The 20,467-nt window shown below is 35.6% G+C and overlaps 1 protein-coding gene across 1 annotated transcript in view; it reads right to left on the bottom strand.

Moving 5' to 3' along the window:
- The window catches only part of LOC150109306 (selenoprotein S-like), a 56,463-nt gene extending 39,726 nt beyond the window's left edge, over nucleotides 1-16,737 (bottom strand). The window contains exon 1 of the mRNA XM_090407274.1: nucleotides 16,398-16,737. Within this exon, the coding sequence (XP_090263400.1) occupies nucleotides 16,398-16,485 (88 nt within the window). The 5' untranslated portion in view covers nucleotides 16,486-16,737. The remainder of the gene's footprint in view (nucleotides 1-16,397) is intronic.
- Between the last annotated feature and the right edge of the window lie 3,730 nt (nucleotides 16,738-20,467).

The following is a 20,467-nucleotide window of genomic DNA, read 5'->3' as shown; positions in this document are numbered from 1 at the left end:
ATTAAAGGTTTGTGTACTGTTCTAATTCTAACAGTATTTATGGCTAAACTAAGTATATACATAAATAAACACACACACACACACAAGTGGCCTCACCCAGCAAAGAGAATGTATATTAAAGAAAAGCAAAGTACTGAAAGTGATAGACAGCACATGTATGCTGACAGGAATAAAACAGAAGGATTTATAGTGACAGCAGAAGCACTATTGATGGCATAAAAAACCAGAACAACTACCGAACGTTAACAGAACAGACGTGAAATCTTATAAGGAATCTTATTCTAGAAGGATGGGAAATTAAGTCCTGTGGGTGAGGGGGCATACTGGGATAACAGGAAACAAGAGAACCGATCAGCTTTCTGAAGAAGCAGCTATAATGGAATGGTTAGAAATACGTTATCAAACTTGCCCCAAATCAGCTATAAAAACATGGGCAGAAGAAATAAGCCCAAGTTTGTGGGAAGATGAAGAATGGAAAATATCTAAAAATAGATGAACAACAAAAAAATTCATGCCAAGTATAAGAAGCACACTCCTGCTGAAAATAGATGCCATCTCTCCAGGTTTAACCATGCTACTAATGTGACATGGAAAAATAACACATTATCTAAATAAATTACATATTCTGGACTTGCCATTTTGCATTTGCTGTTCATGTCTTCAATAGACTATCAATGACTTACTCTATAAATATCAGTTACCAAACTTCATCCGGATGCCCCTTAATACAACACATCACCACTTCAGCACAGGAATGGCCTGTGTCAAAACAGAGAGAATCAACTTCCAATCGTTGTAATATAATATAAACTACCCATAACGTTTGGATTATATAGTGTAAAATATGTAGATATTATTATTATGTGACACCTCCAGGGAGGCCAAAGACCCATCGAGGTAGGGTATCTATTTTACAACTCTCTGTCTCCACCACTCATCCATCAACTACAACTAACCACATCTATACCAACGCCATCTACCACCCACCACCACCACCAGTAGCATTTCCACAGACTATCACAAACATCCATACAGCAGGCAGGATTCGAACCCGAAGCCTTTTGGCTGGAGAGCGGATACAATAACCACTCGACCAAACAGGCTGGCACATTTATATAAAAATATAAATATGAATGGATTATTTTTTTCAACCAATAGTGCAACAGGTGAGACAAACGGCAAAGACCCATCCAAAGCTGCAATCCAATGAAAGTCTTCATTTCCTGTATGTTGGTATCTTTCCATTTGTTGATTCTTACACTGGGCAAACAACTTGCATTTATTTTCTGAGAAGCATAACGATTAGTTTCGTTGATCATGAGTTCCAACAAATGATCATCTAAGAACAATCTATAAAAATCAATGGGTGACTTTTCAAACATATTTTCAAAAAGTTCAACAAGTATTCCTGCATTTTCACTTTCGAATGGAAATTCCTTCAAATAACTTTGAAGGAATTTCCTGTTACTTTTCCCCATTCCAGAAAAGGTAATTCATCTTCATTTTCTTTTTCTGAGGAATCATTTAGGTAGAAATTACTCACAACATTCTCAATAGTTTCTGTGATGTGGTCATCTGTAAAATAGTTTTCGGTAGGCACGTTTGTGGATGAGGAACAAGATGGAAAAACAGGAGGAACATCTGACAGTGTTTTTTTCTTTTTCAAGAGTGGTCTTTCACTATCTGAAGATGAGCCACCTGCTTCACTTGGCTCATACTCTGAATCATCAGATGAGCCCTCGAAAGCATGGTCTTCTTCGTTCGGCATCAATTCATCCAAAAGTTTTTTGCAATCTTTGCTGCTGTCTCTAGTAATCACCCATATTAGTAAAATAATAACGTTCTCAAAACATTTCAAAACATTCAATGTTTTACATCAGAATTACCTAATGAAAAGACATACCTGTTTTTTTGATTCACTATATCACTTAGCTAGTGATAAAACAAACAAAACAAAGTCATAACAGTAAACAAATATACTAAGAAATCCAAACTTGGTAGATAGGTTATATGTGAAACGCGCATGCCTCACATGGCCACGTGGTGTGTTATTGGTGGCACAGTCTTACTTTGTCAGCAGGCCATGCGAAACGCACGTGTGTACACTGAATAAACATCATAAAAAAACAAAAAAATTGTTTTCACAGCGCAGTTAAGTGAAATAATCACTAGAATAACATAACATGACAATTGAGCACAGTGACCTGTGAAGACAGAAAAAAAAATTAGTATTGTGGCATTCAAAGTGTTTCTATCATATCTGTTAACTTATGTTTCTATCATATCACTTCTTTCCTGCTTATTAACTCTGTGTAACCTTCAATCTACTGCCTGTGGGTATTTCCAACCACTCTTCTCCCCAAGGATATGTGGTATAGGAAGTTGAAGTTCAGAAGGTCGTAGCGACACTTTTGGAATATCCTCTGAAGTTCCCTATCCATTGTCATCCTCAAATCACCAGCCTCATCAATTTCCTGTAGTCCAGCTCCAGAAATACAGTCTTAAGTTTGTAACTTTTTCATCCTAAACTTTACACTTTGCTGAATCAAACTGGTAACCATTATTCTTTGTTCCTACTGTCAAGTATGTTTAAATTATCTTGTAGAATCTCTACATCACTTTTATTAACTAATCGCTCTACCCAATTTTACACCATTGGCAAACAACTGGATAGTTCCTATATCATTGATTACAAATTAAACACCTGAAGTCCAAGTAGAGAGAGCCTTGCACCACAAAATCAGTCATCTATTGAATTAGACTCCTCCATATTCTAGTCTTTGATGTTCCCATTAGCTGCCCTTTTATCTATGTTACCAGTTTCATCCCCATTTCCTCCAATTTATGTAACAGAATTCTATGCAGTATTCAGTCAAATGCCTTTGTGAGTTGAGCAGTATCATCACATCATTTCCTTTATCCAAACTGAACTGTCACTTTTTTTATTATAAAGTGAAGAAAATTACTAAGGAACTTGCCTTTCACAAAACTGTGCTACTCCCCACAGAGTATCGCATTCCCATCTACCCCACCTATTCTCAAATTCTGCCTTTGATCAACTTTTTGAACACCCTAACCAGTACTTCTGAAATTCTAAATGAATTCAGCTTTGCAATAGTTTCAAAATGTAAAATACTTCCAATTCATTTTTTCCTAACTAGTTCAAGCAGTTAAACAGATAATAAAAGGACTACGCTATGTATCAACCTATCTCCTTTGAGCATTTTCACACATAAAGCAGAGATCCAATTGCTCCAATCAGTCCCATCTGTTGCAGTTAATTATGACTCTCTCTATCTCTTCTAACCAGTCATTTTTCATAATTCTTTGCCAAGTTAGAGCAAGCCTTTTCCCTCCTGGGATCCATGTCGAAACTACCTCTGAAATTTCTCTTCTATTCAATCCATTTGCAATAAGATTCTTTTTGTGTCTATTTATATAAATCATTTGTTATACAATGTGGGAAAATATTTTTAATATTTTATACAAACACTTCATTCAAAAACTAATTTGGCTTCCTGTTTTTTTTTTTTTTTTTTTGTCAATTTCAATGCAATAATAATATGGCATTCACATTACTAGTCAATATACTTATTTTGATTTATTATGATATCTGAATGATTTCCATATATTATTCAATCTTCTGAAAGCAGTTTCTTTCCTTAAAATGAGATGGATTCTGAAACCAGAATATTCACCAACCTTTGTCTATTTGGGGGATTAGTGAATTTTGCATCTAAAATAGATCCAGATTTAAGAAACCATTTAGAAACCAGTACAGTCTTTTAAGGTGTTTCTAAGACTATTCAGAATACGATGGATTCAAAAAAAGTGTTGCTGAATGAAGTGAAAATGGATGTGCAGAACCAGGAAAACTAGAACTACCAAGGATGGGGGGGTGGGAGTAGATATGCGAACATCAGTGAGACAGTTGAGTGTAAGAATGTATATAATGTACCCAAGCTAGTACTAAGGACAAAAAATCGGAATGGGATAGTTAGAATATCTCATCAAGATAGGGGTGGGACAAAGGGATCACTGCATTTCATGTATACTAATACCAGGAGTATTAGGAACAAGAATTTTTGGCCTTGATTGGCTCTTTCTGGCCACAAGTTATTGGCATTAGTGAAACATGGCTGACGGAAGATGATATAGTTAGTGGGATAGAATGTGTAGATTATAGTGTGTTTAGGAGGGACAGAGAGAATAAAATGGGTGGAGGGGTGTTATTGATGATAGCTGATTAACTGCAGCCAAGGAGAATTGAAGTTGTATCGCAGGATAGTGAAAAGAGCACATTTGAGGCTATTTGGCATCAGATTGAGACTGGCAGAATAAAATATACAGTTGGGTGCTGCTATAGACCAGGTGATGGAATAGATGGTGGAGATAGCATGCATAAACAAATTGATGAAATGAGTGGAAGGAGGGTAATTATTATGGGGGATTTCAACTATGGTAACATTGATTGGAAGGAGGAGAGGACACATGCGAGGAAGGAAATGGATTTTATTCAATTATTAAGGGATAACTATCTGAGACAGCATGTAATTGAAAATACTAGGAGTGTGAGAGTGCTTGAGCTGGTAATAGCATCTCAGAATTTGACTGTAACAAATATGACCATGTTGCCACCTATTGGTGAGAGTGATCATAAGGTCTTGACCTGCGAGGTGGCTAAAGGTGTGGAATTTTCAATTAAGACAGGGTATATGTGGAATTACCGTGCTGGCAAGTATGACAAGCTTAGGAGATTGCTTGGATCAGTGCCATGGCATGTACAACTGCAAGGGCTGGATGTCAATAGAGCATGGGAAGTGGTCAAGGAGCATTTACAGGAGGTTATGGCCGATTGTATATCTAGGATCCGAATAGTAAAACAAGTAGGGGTTAAATGGATGAATAACACCATTAAGCTTGAGCTGCAAAAAAAAGAAACAACGGTGGAGAGAATTTAAAGAGAAAGATGACCTGCAGGCACACGAACGGTATAAAGTGCAGGCCAGAATGGTAACGAGCGTGGCAAAAAAAGCAAAAGTAGATTATGAAAGGAAACTAGCTATGCAAGCTAAAGAGAATCCCAAACAGTTCTTTCAATATGTTAGAAGAAAAAAACAAACAAACTGTACATGACAAAATGATTTTAAGGAATGACAACGGTAAGGAGGTCACTGAATCAGTCGATATAGTGGAGTTACTGAGCGAGCACTTTGCAAAAGTATATCATCCAGGTGGTAACATTGAAAAAATGAAGGAACCATTAGTTTATATGGGAACTGTGATGAATGAAGTGGAGGTGAATAGTCTATTACAGAACCTTAATGTGAATACAACTGTGGGATTGGATGGTATAATGGCACAGGTCTTGCATAAAGCGGCTAAAGAATTATTGGTGCCCTTGACCATGTTGTTTAATCTGAGTCTCGGGTCTGGTTTAGTCCCAAAGGCATGGAAAGAGGAGAAAATAGTTCCACTGCATAAAGAAGGATTAAAGACCACGGTTGCAAATTACCGACCGATCAGCATATCAGGAGTCGTTGTCAAGGTCTTGGAGAAAGTAGTCAAGGGAAAAATACAGGAATGGATTGATGAAAATGAGATACTGTATGGGGGGGACAGCATGGCTTTGTGAAGGGTAGATCATGCCTCAGTAACTTGCTCAAGTTTTATAACACGGTGACGGATGAACTGGATAAGGGTAATGGGTTTACAGTGATACTGCTGGACCTGGCAAAGGCATTTGACAGGATACCACATGGAATTCTAATCCGTAAACTACAACATATGGGAATGGATATAGGGTTGATGAGATGGATAGGTGGGTGGTTGATGGAAAGATATCAAAGAGTAGTTTATTCAGGAATAGAGAGTTCAAAAGACGGCCTGTGACTAGTGGTGTGCTGCAGGGTTCTGTTCTTGGACCACTGCTGTTTAATTTGTTCATTAACGATATAGGGAAGGATCTAAGAGGAACAGTTCATTTGTTCACTGATGATGCAAAGATGGGTAGGGCAATAGTGAATGCAGAAGATGTCAAAATCTTGCAGGATGACTTGGATAGATTGGAGTTCTGGGCTAAGGAGAATGGATGTCAATTTAATGTGACAAAATGTAAGGTTATACATTTTGGGGTTAAAAGATTAGCAGCAGTATACCACATTGGTAGAACCGTACTCCAGGAGATTGATGAGGCCAGGGACTTGGGAGTGTTGGTGGATAGGGAGATGAAGTTTAGGGGGCACATTGCAAAAGTAGCGAAATCAGCTCATCAACTCACTTGGTTGTTGAAAAATACCTTGACGAGTAGAGACAAGCAAGTTATTGTACCTCTGTACCGAGCCTTAATAAGACCTCATCTCGACTACTGTGCCTAGATTTGGTCATCTAGGTTACTTCTTGATGGGGAGGAGGTGGAGAAGGTCCTGAGGCGAGTGACTAAGATGATAGCAGGTCTATGGAATGAACCATATGAGAACAGGTTGAAGATTTGTGGGTTGCAGAAATTAGTTGATAGGCAGAAAAGGGGAGATATGATTGAGACATTCAAATTGCTAAAGGGTTTCTATAGGATTAATTCAGAGGATATTTTTGAGATCAGGACTGGTGGTGGGAGAACTAGGGGACACCTATGGAAGCTGGGCAAGGGTGTGGTTAGCAGGGGTGTTAGAGCTGGGCTCTTTACTTTTAGAGTGGTAAATGAGTGGAATAAGCTGCCAGAGTCTGTTGTGGGTGCTATGATGGTGAGTGAGTTCAAGGCAAGGTATGATAAATGCTGTGAGAATGTCATATAGTTTTGTGGACATGATGTTTAGGGCCTCCCTCGATGAGTCTAAGGACTCCCTGGAGTCGCCCGTAATAATAATAATGATGAGATACTCTATTGTCTTTTTCAAATATACCAAAATGAAGTAAATAATGATATTGAAGAAGCTTCGTTTGTAGCTGTCATGGCTGATGATACAATGGATGTTTCAGAACATCTCTCAGATGGTTATTGTTTTTCGGTACTTATTGAATGAAGAAATATTTGAACGTTTTTGGGGATTCTTTATTCGAGAGAATCAAATTGCAGATGGCTTATGTATTCTAGAGCAGTTAGATATTATCCTTCAAGGTAACTGACAAAAACTAATAGCTCAGACTACTTACTATTATAATAACGGAATTAGCTCACGTAAAATATTCTTTATTTGTAGAATTTTGGCCTGAGTATCACAGACATCATCAGTACAAGTACAAAGGCTAATTAAACAATAACTGCTATATTCACAAAGCACAGCCTAAGTAGCTAAGATTAAATTTCCTAAATTTATTTTAAAAAAAAAAATTTTATATATATCTATTCTATATATATAAAAAGATAAGCCGAAATTTGAAACGTTTTTATGTCACGTTTTTTTGTCTCTTCATTGTTGAAACGTCAAACAATGTGTTTGCCTTCATGAGACAAACACATTGTTGTCTCATGTCTTGAGTCATCAGAATTGAAGGAGAATTGGTTTACCAGCCTGGAACTGGTGGGGTTGGGCACCAGAGCACCCACTGATAGTGTGTATTCTCAAATCATCTACTCAACTCACCCCCCCACTCCAAGATTAAATACTGAGTGCACAACTGCACAGTACCTCCCAAGTATGTAAAATTTTTAACTTCTACATATTTGCCAATTTTAATTTCTTTCTGGCATCTGTTGTTCAATTTAAGAACTTTTGCTTTATTCATATTTAAGTCCAACTTTTTAAGCTGTTTTATGTGATATTTTTGATTTTATTTATGCACCAGTGTTTTTCAATGATACAGTAATCTACCATTTATCCAACCCTTCAATTATCAAAGTGGGTGAGTTCTGATAACTGAACAGCTGGATAATTAAAGGACAACTGCATGGGTCTCTATCAGAATTTGTTGACATGCAGGGGTCAGTTAAAAGGTGGTTGTTTGAAGGTCAGATAAATGGTAGATTACTATATTATTATTTTACGGGCACCTCCATGGAGTCCGAAGACTCATTGCAGGAGACCCAATCTATCATACCTCTCCTTGAACCAACCCATTCCACTCATTCACAACAAATCAAAAAAATCTAGTCCTCACACTCCTACTAACCACACCTTTATTCAACTTCCAGGGATGACTCCTTGTTCTGATCCCTCTAAGCCAAGTGCTGAAACACTTTCCCTGCATCTATCCTATAAAACCCTTTAAGTAACTTAAATGTTTCTATCATATCCCCTCCTTTTCTCTTATCAACCAAATTCTGCAATCCACACACCTTCAATCTATCCTCATAGGGAACATTCCACAGGCCACTCATCATCTTGGTCACTTGCCTCTGAAACCTCTCCAATGCTTCCTCATCCCCAAGAAATCCAGGGGACCAGACTTGAGCACAGTAATCCAGATGTGGGCATATCAAGGCCTTATAATGAGGAATAACAACTTCCTTATCTTTACTTGTTAATGTATTCTTCAATACTCAAGTAATCTTAATGGGCTACCTTAGCAACATGTCCTCTAACTCTGTCTATCACCACCCCTAAATCCCTAGCTTTGTCTATTTCCTAGAGTACAGTGCCATCACTGTGATACACAGCTTGTAATCTATTTATCCCAAAATGCCTAACTTTACATTTCTCTGACACGCATTAACTTTTGCCCATACTGACAGCCTATTTAAATCGTCCTGCAAGCTCTCCACATTGCCTTGATTAACTATTACTCTACCTAATTAAATACCATATTAAAACTATGTCATCTGCATAATCTATATTGTCAAACTGTGCTGCAAGATTCAATTTTATTCCTCTCCTTATAAATGTAACCTTTTAATAATCCAATCAGTGACTATGCAAAAAGTAGGCCACACATTATAAAACCTTTTCTCACAACAGTCCTTATCTCCAACTTTATTTCCTGCAGAATAACAAAACTTCATACTTTCTTTATATGTTTCTTTTATTATTCTCACTTCTTCATCAAATATGTAATAGCTTCTAATAATTATCCATAATGTGTTTCTATTAATGCTGCCAGAAGCTTTGGCAAAATCAATAAAATTTAGATAAAGAGGTTCTAAATTCTATAATTTGTTCAACGATATTCTTTAAAGTAAAAATGTAATTCTTCCACTTGTTCTAAACTTCCTCATACTTTAATATTTCACTCTAGGACATCATTAAAAACTGCTTTCAATTTATCAGAATAAAATGATAAATCTGTCATTTGAGTCTACCATGTCTTTAATAAATTCAGCTTATGAAAGTTTATACATTAAACAACGGAGAGGGAGAAGTTATTGACTGACATGCGTTTAGTATGAAATACAGTAATATGAAATACAATGCTCCCCAGTCTTCCCATTTTCCAAGTGAACACAATGCATATAATTAAATTCAAGCTACATATAAAATATTATCAATGATTTTGTCTCTAAGAAAAAATATAATGGTATGCGATAAAACTCATTATTAGACTCTAAGTAGAGCATAGCAAGCTTCTGGCATTTAGTAGTGAGATTCGTTTTTGTATAATCTTGTAATGCAACCTTCTAGGAAAAATGGAAACAGGTTATTGTGCCAAGGGCTATCCTACAAATGCATATCATAGATTCATTTTATTCATGCTTTTAACATCTGATTTCTACCACTGAGGTTTTCTTTCCCATCTTAAAATAAAAATGTTATTAGCTTAAAAACTTTTTTTAAGTTAATAATATATGTTTGTTGAACTACAAAGATTAGAAAATACCTCAAATAGCATGTGCATTACAATTTTAAAAATATTAATTTGTTGGAAGTGGCTTTCAAATGACTGTGTAGTATGTGTATTCATCTGAATTAATCTAAATTATTTCTAAGATTCCCTTAGAAGGGAAAAAAAAAAGTATTGAAATTTCTGATGTAGTTAAAGTAACATTTTCCAGTTAAAGTTGTGTAAATCAGACAACAGCATTTTGAAAGTTTAGATTATACTAACTTACCATAAAATACTCAGCTTAGGACAAAAGAAAAATGTAGAACAATGTGTTATCTTTCCACAATCGTTAATAAATTTAAAATGCTATGCTATGCTATATGTTAATATTTTCTTTTTCCTAAACCAGAGATATTCACATGAGATTCCTCCTCTCAAATCAGATTTTCAGCAATTTTTCCCTTCAATCTCACAAGTGAAGAAAATAAAATATTTTGAAAAATAACTTCTCATAGATTTAAGCCTTTTTTTTTTCAATTTTTTTTTCAATTTTGATGAAATTTTACATAAAAATATAAAATTTTCATCAGTCTTTTCTTTTCATATAGGCCAATCTGTATATCTGGAGAAGTGATGAAGGTACTGGAGAGATTGGTGGGAAGCAGATTATAGAAATAGGTTGATAATAGCAGTATTCTCTGTGGTTATCAGCATGGATTTGTTAAAGGGAGATAATATTTTACTAACTTATGTACTATAACAAGGTGACAAATACCTTGGACAAGTATGGTGTACTTGGATTTTTCAAAACCTTTTGATAGACTGCCACACAACAAACTGTTAAATAAACTGAGACAGATGGGATTGGATAACAGACTTCTGAGTTGGATCAGTGACTGGCTGTCAGAAAGGTATCAAAGTTGTAATAGGGGTGCAATATTCTGAAAGAGGAAGGTCAATAGTGGTGTACCACAAGGTCAGTTTTGGGACCACTGTTGTTCAATTTGTATGTTAATGATATTGGGATGGGTTTAACTAGTGATATGCAGCTGTTTACAGATGATGTGAAATTGGGGAAAGCAATGCAGAGAGTGGATGTTATGGCCATACGAGAGGACTTGAATAGATTGCATGAATGGGCAGGTAAGTGAAACTATCAGTTCAATGTTGCAAAGTGTAAGGTTTTGAGATTTGGTAAGCAACGATGGGATGTAAAGTATACACTTGGGTAGGGAAACTAAAGTAGAGACAATGAGAGATCTAGGAGTGATGGTGGACAAGGACCTAAAATTCAGGGACCACATTGCACAAGTTGTGAAGCTGTCACATCGGATAATTGCAATGATGCAGAGGACCCCTGACATGCAGAAATAGAGAGGTTATGGTGCCACTGTATAAGGCATTGATCAGGCCTCATGAATCATTGTGCACAAATTTGGTCACCAAGTTTTCATGGTGATGAGGATATGTTGGAAAGGGTGCAGAGAAAATTCACAAAGGTGGTCAGTGGTCTTTGGAATGTGGAGTATGAGGATAGATTGAGATAATGTAAGTTGCAAAATCTCATGAATAGGAGAAAGGGGGAGGGGTATGATTGAGAAAGCTAGTGTCAGGGGTTGTTATCAGGCTGACATGGATTTTTCATAGAATGGGACAGAGAGGTAGAACAAAAGGCCATCATTGGAAACTGTGAGCAGAGGAGTGAGGAGTAGGTTCTTTACATGGAGAGTGGTTGGTGAGAGGAATGCATTGCCTAAGTGTATTGTGAATGTAGACACATTGAATCAGTTTAAAGCACAGGTGGATGAGCATTGTGTGCAATAGTATGTACCTTCACAATGAGTCTCTGACTCCATGGAGGTCAGATTATGATGATAATTTCCAAATCTGAAATGGATAGAGAAAGAGAGTATATATCTACATAAAAAAAATGAAAAAAAAAAAAGAAAAGAAAAGAAAAAGAGGAAAAAAATTCTTATATCACTCCCACCACAAAAACGTTTTTGTGAACATATGGTACATTAATCCTATGGATGGGCAAAATATTTTTTTCTATTTTTTTATTCATGGTTTACCAGAAACCTTTTTATCCAGAAACCCTGATCTAGAAACCAACATGAAACCTTTACAAGCCACTTGAAGCATCCAATAAGCAGGGTAGTGTTATTGTTAGGCATTAAAAATTCATCTCTTGCCTAACGACACAAACATTCAAGCCCATAACAGGATGGGGACTAGACATGCACTCTGCCACCCAAGCTAGCAAATCAAGATTATTTAAAACTGTTGCATAATCTAAAATTATGCCTGTTCAATTCTGTTCATAAAATAAAAAATAAATTGTGCTGTTTCACATTCATTAAATTTTCTGCACTTTATAATCCCTATAAAAACAGAAAACAATTTTATGATAAAATGAGAAAATTGTCAATTTTATCCACTACTCATAAGTTCTACAGAATGGGCAAATCAAAATCTTTTATTTATTTTATGCTAATATGCATAAATTGATTTATTATTACATGAATATTAGATTACTACAAACTATGCCATCCAAAACTGAGTATTTTTGCTAATGCTCTGTCTTTTAGACATGCATAGCCTTTCGCAGATCTCTGTATTGCATTAAAGCATTTTTTATATAACATCCTCCATAAGAAGCACATTTTATTTTTTTACTTCTGAAAAATTGGTACACAGCTAGTCTTCATCATCACTAAGATTGAGTATGCTATCATACCATGCTGGATAAGAGATGAAGTTTCTAACTTTAGCATTTATTTGCATGTGTGTGTGTACATCCATGTATGTGGACATATATACATGCATATGTACATGAGCGATACTTTTAAATTTTTCATCAGCATCATTCTCCCAGATGAAAAATCCTGATCAACTGTACCACAGATGGACCAACTCTAATCAAACCTATAATTGTTATGAAGAAAGTTATGAAGCCATGCATAACTAAGGATTTTTTTTTTTTAATATGTCAATTTCACCTAAAAAAGACTGTACACCTATCATACATTTCACACAACCCATCACACTGAATTATCTGATCCTGCTTTAAAGGTCAAATACTTTTTTCAAGTCACTTCGCACCTCCAATAAGCAGGATGGTGGTCTCACATTAGGCAACAAAAATCATTTATAATCTAAAACTTTCATATAAATTGTGCCACAATAAGATTTAGCTCAATAGCCTATGGGTTGAAGAACAGAGATACCATTCACTTAATCAACCAAGCCAAATGAAATGTCATATTGAGGTTGGGTTGAATTATAATTGAGACAGCCAAGGTCACAAAACTTTTTTTTTTTTTTTCAATCAGCCATATAATTCTATGAAATGACAGTGGCATGTGTGGACAAATGTTCAGAGAGAAGAAAGGAATTTCTTGGTGTTTCTTAAAAAGCTTAGGATTGTAATCATTGAAGAAAACTGCTGCAAAGAACAGAGATATGTGGAATAACAAAGGAGAAAGATGAGAAGTTGGGTAAATTTGGAACTGAACTGTATATGAGAGTTGACAACATCATATTTGTAAAGGATCAGAGGAAAATGGAGAAATGGTAGTGGCCAGTTCACTGGAGAAGTGTCCATACTCATAGGAAAAAAAAAAATAAAAATGCAGCAACAAAGCATCTACAGGAAAGTCAGTGAGAAAGAGAAGGGGAGGACTTCAATCTATTAAGCAAATAGCTCTTTCATGAATACAACTGAGCATTTTGAGAGATTTTAGGTGTACCACCTCAAATGTGAGAACAATATTCTAAGGTTGAGGAGATTAGAAATTTATAAGAAGCGTTAGGAGATGAGCAGAAGAAAAGTACTTAGAATGAATAAGAATAACATGCTTTTAAGAAGCTGAAGAGGCTATGGACATGATGTATTTATGCCAAGATGGACCCAGATGTAAATATCAACCTGAAAAAGAGAAAAAGATCTTTAGCAGGCAGAACATTGTCAAAAGTGAGAGAGGGTGAAGTGTAGCTTTTCTTCTGAAACAAGAAAGCTGCTAATTGTTTTTGGGGTTTTTGTAGCATCAAAACCCCAAAAAGTTTTACAAGGTTTTGTAATGACGAAGAGGAACTGAGAGCAAACATTTGCAAAGCTATGAATAGGATTGGATGTCAGAGAAAGAAAGGGAGAGAGAGAGAGAGAGGAGATCACTGATGTAAAGGAGAAGAGCGTAGGTGAAAGCACAAATCCCTGGGATAATCCACCAATGACTGCTGAAAAACATGATGAAAAGAAACCATCTACCGTGTTCTACAATGAAACAAAGATCCAAAGCTAGCAAAACTGCATGTGCTCTCTAGCAAAGAGAGCAAATGTGACTCCTCACAACAACCTTGACTAGCACAATTTGTCATGAATTTTCATGTCCACGCTTTCAAACTGCTATTTCTGAACAGCTTAACAATTAGGTATTGGCAATTTGATATGCTTAGTATAAAAGAGTACACTCTGGTGCCAAATAAGCAAATCAGCAAGCATATGAAAAATGCAAAATATATTTTACTTTACTTATACCACTATATAATGATCGCATATGATTTCCTAAAGTTATTAATGAGTTGCTTCCATGGAGGAGTCGTCAAGGGAGGCCCATTCTATGTCATACAATGCCCATCATTTATATTTAAAAGTGAATAAATGTCATTCATGAATGTCACTCATTCACTTTTAGTGCACTGCTACCACTTCATCAGGCAACATATTTTGCTTGCTCATCATGATAAAGTCAACTGCAAAAATAAAGTTTAACCATATTGATATGAAATTCTTTTTATGGATATAATGACAGTTATTGCTGAGGTAAATGAAGATGTAAAATGGCACCACCGGAATAAAGTTTACAAGGGGCGTATCTGGGGTAGGGGGTGGAGGGGGCGATCCACCCCGGGCGGCACTTTGAACCTTTTTGAACTTTTGCAGTTTATTCTAAAATACAGTCTCGAGAACTCAGTTCCGAATATTGTAATACTACTGCAAATTTTCCTCACAATTGCTGTAAGTGGGCCAGTTGTGAGTGGCGTTTTTCTAAATTAAAACTGATTAAGAATTACCTACATTACTATGAAATAGACTTAGCCAATGTCATAGAACGATTTTGCTAAACGAAAAAGCAAGAAAAATAACAGTTTAGAATGTTGGAATTAAAGTTTTACTTTAAAAATAAACATAAAAGTGTTTTAATTTATTTCTCTATATGCTGTTTTGACTTTTTGTAGTATTTCTGGTGTGTATTGAGAGGGGGCAGCAAACTCGGGGATCGCCTGGGCAGCAAAAGCTCTAGCTATGCCACTGAAGCTCTAGCTATTACTGATTTGATGAACCTAATACAAACTTTCTAATATACTGTATTCACTGGATGATTACTTTGTGCTCTGTGGTTAGATTAATACAGTATAATAAATTAGAGAATATAAGTTGTTATATGTAACAGAAATTATTTTAATAATTACTACTAAAAATTTTTTTATCAAATAAAATGTTTAATTTTATATTATAAAACTAAGATATTAAATTAAGATTCACTTTTGGTGAAATATAGTCAATAAAAAGGAGAAGTTTCCCATTTGTTTTGTTTACTCTTTGGAGAGAATATGTAATTTCTGTTGAAAAGGACTGAAAAAGTCTGGTAACATCATTAACAAAGCTTCAAGTGATCAAAAGCTTACAAAAACACAAACGATCTGTGAGATGATTTAGAACCGAATTACTTAAAAGATGCGAGCACAGCCCTAAAATATTGGCCTTAGGAGTTTCATTTGCCAGTGGGCCGATATTACTGTTTGTTCTTAACTAAGATCAGACAGAAACCCAATATATCATAGTTTCTCATGCTAGAAACATTTATTGTAAGTGAGCTCTGCATTGGGGGATAAATCTTTACTATCAAATGAAGAAAAGGGTCTAAAAATCTGCAATGAAAATTATGGAAAGAAAGGATTATAAATTTATATCAATGTGTTATAAACAGGTTGAAAAAATTTATATCTCTGAAACTTTTAAGTTATGAAAGTGATCAAAAGGTTATGGAAATATTAAACCTACTGAATGGGTTAAAATGAACAGCATTCTTGTCTTTTCTAATGAAACATCAGCAATTCATGGTGAAGGTTTGTATTTTCATAAGCTCTAGCTCACTTCTGAAACTTTTAAAGTTACCGAGGCGCACTTTTTTTTTTTTTTTTGTGCTTGCTTGGTATAAAATAATGATGGATACTGATTATCCATTATTTTAATCATTTCTTAATGCGTTATGTAATTCAGTTACGGACCATAGCTGGGTTCAAATAAATATCTTAAACTGGGAAAAAAAAAAAAAAAAAAAAAATGGACAGATTTCATTTCCACCTTCTATAATATATTGGAGGAGGGGGGTTTAGAACAACTGATAGAAGTATGATCTAAAATCATAACATAGTTATTATTATTATTATTATTATTATAATACAAACACCTCCTGGAACAGAAATAATATTTATCATACCTAATCTTAAATTAGTTCAATGTTTATTAATAGATTTCATTAAGAATCAAGAGTATATATATTAATTAAATTTTCCCGAGTTGTTTCCTCGCTGTAAAAAATATGAATCACAAATGCTTGATGCAAGAAAACGACTGCGGTAGAATGAAATTAAAATATCAATACATACATATACTTATACATACTTATACATACCTAATGTCAAGGGCAACATAAGCACTTCTGGAGTTTTGTTTTCTACCGCACTCGCGTCACTATCATCTGAAAATTCTGACTCTTCCATGGTTCTTACTTTAGTGTTAATAGAATAATAATTGCGTCACTCATTTGGTGTCACAATTTTAAACCAGTTTCCCTTTGAACGAGAGAGGGAAAAAAAGGAATCAAATGATTACGAATAACAACATGAACCCACCCATACAAAACATCAACGAATCAAGTATAGAGTACACAACTTTAACGTCACAAGAAATTTCAACGTGGACAATTACTTGCTTATTTATTTTTTATAATTAAATACGACTTTTCCAATCGTAGTCATTGCAATCACCGTAGCGCTACCTCTCGATGCAAAATGCTTCGCAAAAGTAAAATTTTGTTTTAAAATATTAAGATCCGGGCAAAATAGCTACTTTAATTTGCTAGATTTCTGATTTCTAGGTTGATGCGCAATGATATAATTTTAATTACATTGATGTTATTATAATAAACTTGAAGAAGATAATATTGTATAAGTATATTGTACCATTTATTGTATAATATTGTATTGTAGTTGGAAGGGGTTCAGTCGTACGATGCTGTTGGCACACTCTCCTCCGATGAGTCTTTGGACTCACTGGAGGTGTCAAATAACAATAATAACAATAATTTTATTGATCAGACCACACTTGACTATTGTTCCCAAATTTGATCCCCAGGATTTGAAGGGGATAAATTAACTGTGGAAAGGGTACGAGTCGGATAACAAAGGTTTCAGGACTGTACAATGTTAGTTATAAGGATCGGCTGAGGTAATGTGGACTGCAGAGTTTGGTAGATAGAAGAAGGAGAGGTGATATGATTGCGAGTTTTAAACTGATGAGAGGTAGTTACGGGATTGATACTGGGGAGTTCTTTTGCTTGCTGCAACAGCGGGAAGGAGCGATGACAAAGGGCTATTCCTGCAAGATGCAAAAGAAAGCTGTGTTCAATAGGATGAGGAGTGGTTTATTTGCATGGAGAGTGGTTGAACTGTGAAATGCATTTCCTGATACAGTGGTGAGAGCAAGACGGTCAATGAATTCAAGGAGTAGTATGATAGACTTTGTGTTTCCTACGAAGGATCTCCCATGATGAGTCTTTTGACTCCATGGAGACCTGAATGATGATAATAATAATAATAATAAAATAAATCAGCTAATGCCTCTTTTTTTATATATACAGCAAATATAACGATGAGTCTTTGATATAATGATATTATCTTCAATATAATACTATTATGAATTACTACTACCAATTATTATTATTATTATTATTATTATTATTATTATTATTATTATTATTATTATTATTATTATTATCTGAGACCTCCAGGCAGTCGAGAACTCATAGAGGGAGGCAATAAATCACCCAAACTAGCTGTCATACCTTATCTTTAAATCATTCACACTAGATGCACTCACTACCCCTAAAGGCAAACTGTTCCAGTCACTCACTGTTCTGTGAGAGAAAAATCTCTCTCACTCCTTTCTTTACTGTGAACAAACTTAACCATGGATAACCCCGTCTATCCCCACCTTCCATATAATGAAAAAAATCATCAGACGATACTATAAGCGCCACCGTAACGCAATTGGAAGAACGACGGTACTTTGTGCCCTACGATTGGAAAAGGCCTAAATTCGATTCCTGTCGTGACGAAAGAATCTTTATATGGGTTTTTTCAATTGAAGGTGAGTTAGCCGATCTCATGCGGGGTATCAAGGTTTTTTTCTCCAGGAAACTCGGGTTTTTCATCCCGCATACAAATCGGACTTGAGTACACACGCGCAGTTAACAGTTAACTGATCCAAGTCAAGAGGATATATTCCAATCCCATATTCTCCAGTTTATGCAACAGGCTTTCGTGTGGTATTCTATCAAATTCCTTAGCAAAATCCAACATGATCATTGTTTATCCATCCCTTTTATTCAGCTCTGCCATAATATTGTTCTAAAATATGAGCAAATTGCTAAAACATGACCATCCTTTAGTAAACTCATGCTTCTCCTTGCAAAGTGTAGCTTGTTTTTCTACCCATTTCTTACTAACTTCTCTAAAATCTTCACTACCACCACAGAGGAAATGATAGGTCAGTAGTTAGACACATCAGTTTTTGCACCACTCTTGTACAATGGATAAACAAGAGTGGTGCAAATACATTCCTTCCATTCCTGTAGTATTATTCCTAGAGCTGAGACTCAAGTTGTACAAAGAAGTTGAAGGTCTAGCTAATTCGGCTGAACATTCCATTAGCAAATGTGCTGATATTCCATCTGGTCCTACTGACGAATTCTTATCCAGTTTATGCAACAGCTCTTCAACCTCATTTTCATGCACCTCAAACTTTTCATCCAATATATCAGTAGCACTGTTACATGTTATATACGCCTGTTGATAGATCTTAGCAAACTGATCAATCATTACTTGAACAATCTCATTAGCTTCTCACACTAGAGAACCATCTGCATTCAATAAAATTATTCTTCCACGTCCATTCTTTCTTTTGCTTGCTTCGTAACAATAAAATTATTTTGGATTGCCTTTAGATTGTATAGCCAATTTCCTGTCATATTCCGATTCAGCTTTCCAGAGCTTACTTTTCTGGACAAAGCTTTATATATTTCATAACTCCTTTCATGCTTATTCTCATCATATTCTTTCCACATCGTTTCTTCTTGTGTATCTCTTGCTTAATAAGGCTGCACATCCATTTTACTCCCAACCACAATAATAATAATAATGAAGTTATTATTAGTTATTCAAACTCATACAGTGGCAATAAGGTTTTTCGTTCCGCAAAAAGGCAAATCGTTCAGAGAACAAATACAATGAACGATATTAAAAAATACCACATAATGGGCCGAAGATGGTGGACAGTAGACCTTGCAGTGATTAGACAGTGGACTACACGATCCACTCTATGTTTAAGAAGGATTTGGTAGTCCTGATAGTTCATCTCGAAGTGTTGTTTAAGGGACTGGCTTTCCCTGATTAATCTTCGACTCTATGAAGATGTTCTCGAATAATAATAATACCAATTTGGTCCGTTTTGGGTGCAAATTATTCGGAAAACTTGACTGTAGAATTCACTATAATACACATACCGGGTATTGAATTAGAAACTTTGCAGAAATCAATGGTTTCCGTATAAGCATGCGACTGTCCATTCCAATCCTCTAGCTCTCTGCTCATAGTTCAGTGAGATGTGGGTCGAGAACAGCCTTCATTTAATACTTCAGTGAATTTCTGCACCTAGGAAGTTCTGTTTGTCCGTAGCCTACTCAGAAGACTGTGAGATCGTTATATATATATATATATATGTATTAAGGATACCAAGTAATTTTATAAACTTGGTTTTTTTTATTCCTTCTCCCAAATAAACAAAACAGTTAAGTTTGCGTCTGAATGTAGGTCAAGTCTAAAGTTAGTGCAAAAGGGAAATTCGTTGTAAAAGTGGGTAACGCTCTGATCACTATAAAGCTCTAATCACTATAAAGCTCTAATCACTATAATAGTAATCAGAACTTTATCCACCTTTACAACGAGTTGCCCTGGTGTAGCACTACCTTTAGACTTGACCTGCATTCAGGTGCAAACTTAACTGTTTTGCTTACCTGGGAGAAGGAGTAAAAAAACCAAGTTTATAAAATCACTTGATATCCTTAATATATATTATCCCCAAAGTAAAAAACTCTTCACATATTTATCTCATCCAGAGTTTCTTATTCAAAGTAAAAGCACCTTGTAGCAACTTGTATAGTTAAAGTTGATAAGGCTCTGTATTACTAAAACCCTTGGTATTTCAGGGTCTAGCTACTCACTGAAGAGACCTTAAAAAAAAGTTGAAACACCGGTGGGCGGCTCCGTGAGGCTCTGCTTGGGGATAGGTTTTTGCCTGTGTCTGAGTGGGGCCACCGTTGAGATTATGGCTCTACTTAGTGGCAGGATGAGCCTGCCACTTGGTAGAGCCAATACTGAGAAGCTCTTCTCGGTGACAGGGTGAGCCTTCAGTGGAATATTCAGT

Source organism: Typopeltis vanoorti, chromosome 2 (genome assembly GCF_054136105.1).
Source record: "Typopeltis vanoorti isolate ZY-2024b chromosome 2, IOZ_Tvanoo_1.0, whole genome shotgun sequence".
NCBI classification, from domain to species: domain Eukaryota; kingdom Metazoa; phylum Arthropoda; class Arachnida; order Uropygi; family Thelyphonidae; genus Typopeltis; species Typopeltis vanoorti.
This window is presented reverse-complemented; position numbering and strand designations above follow the sequence as displayed.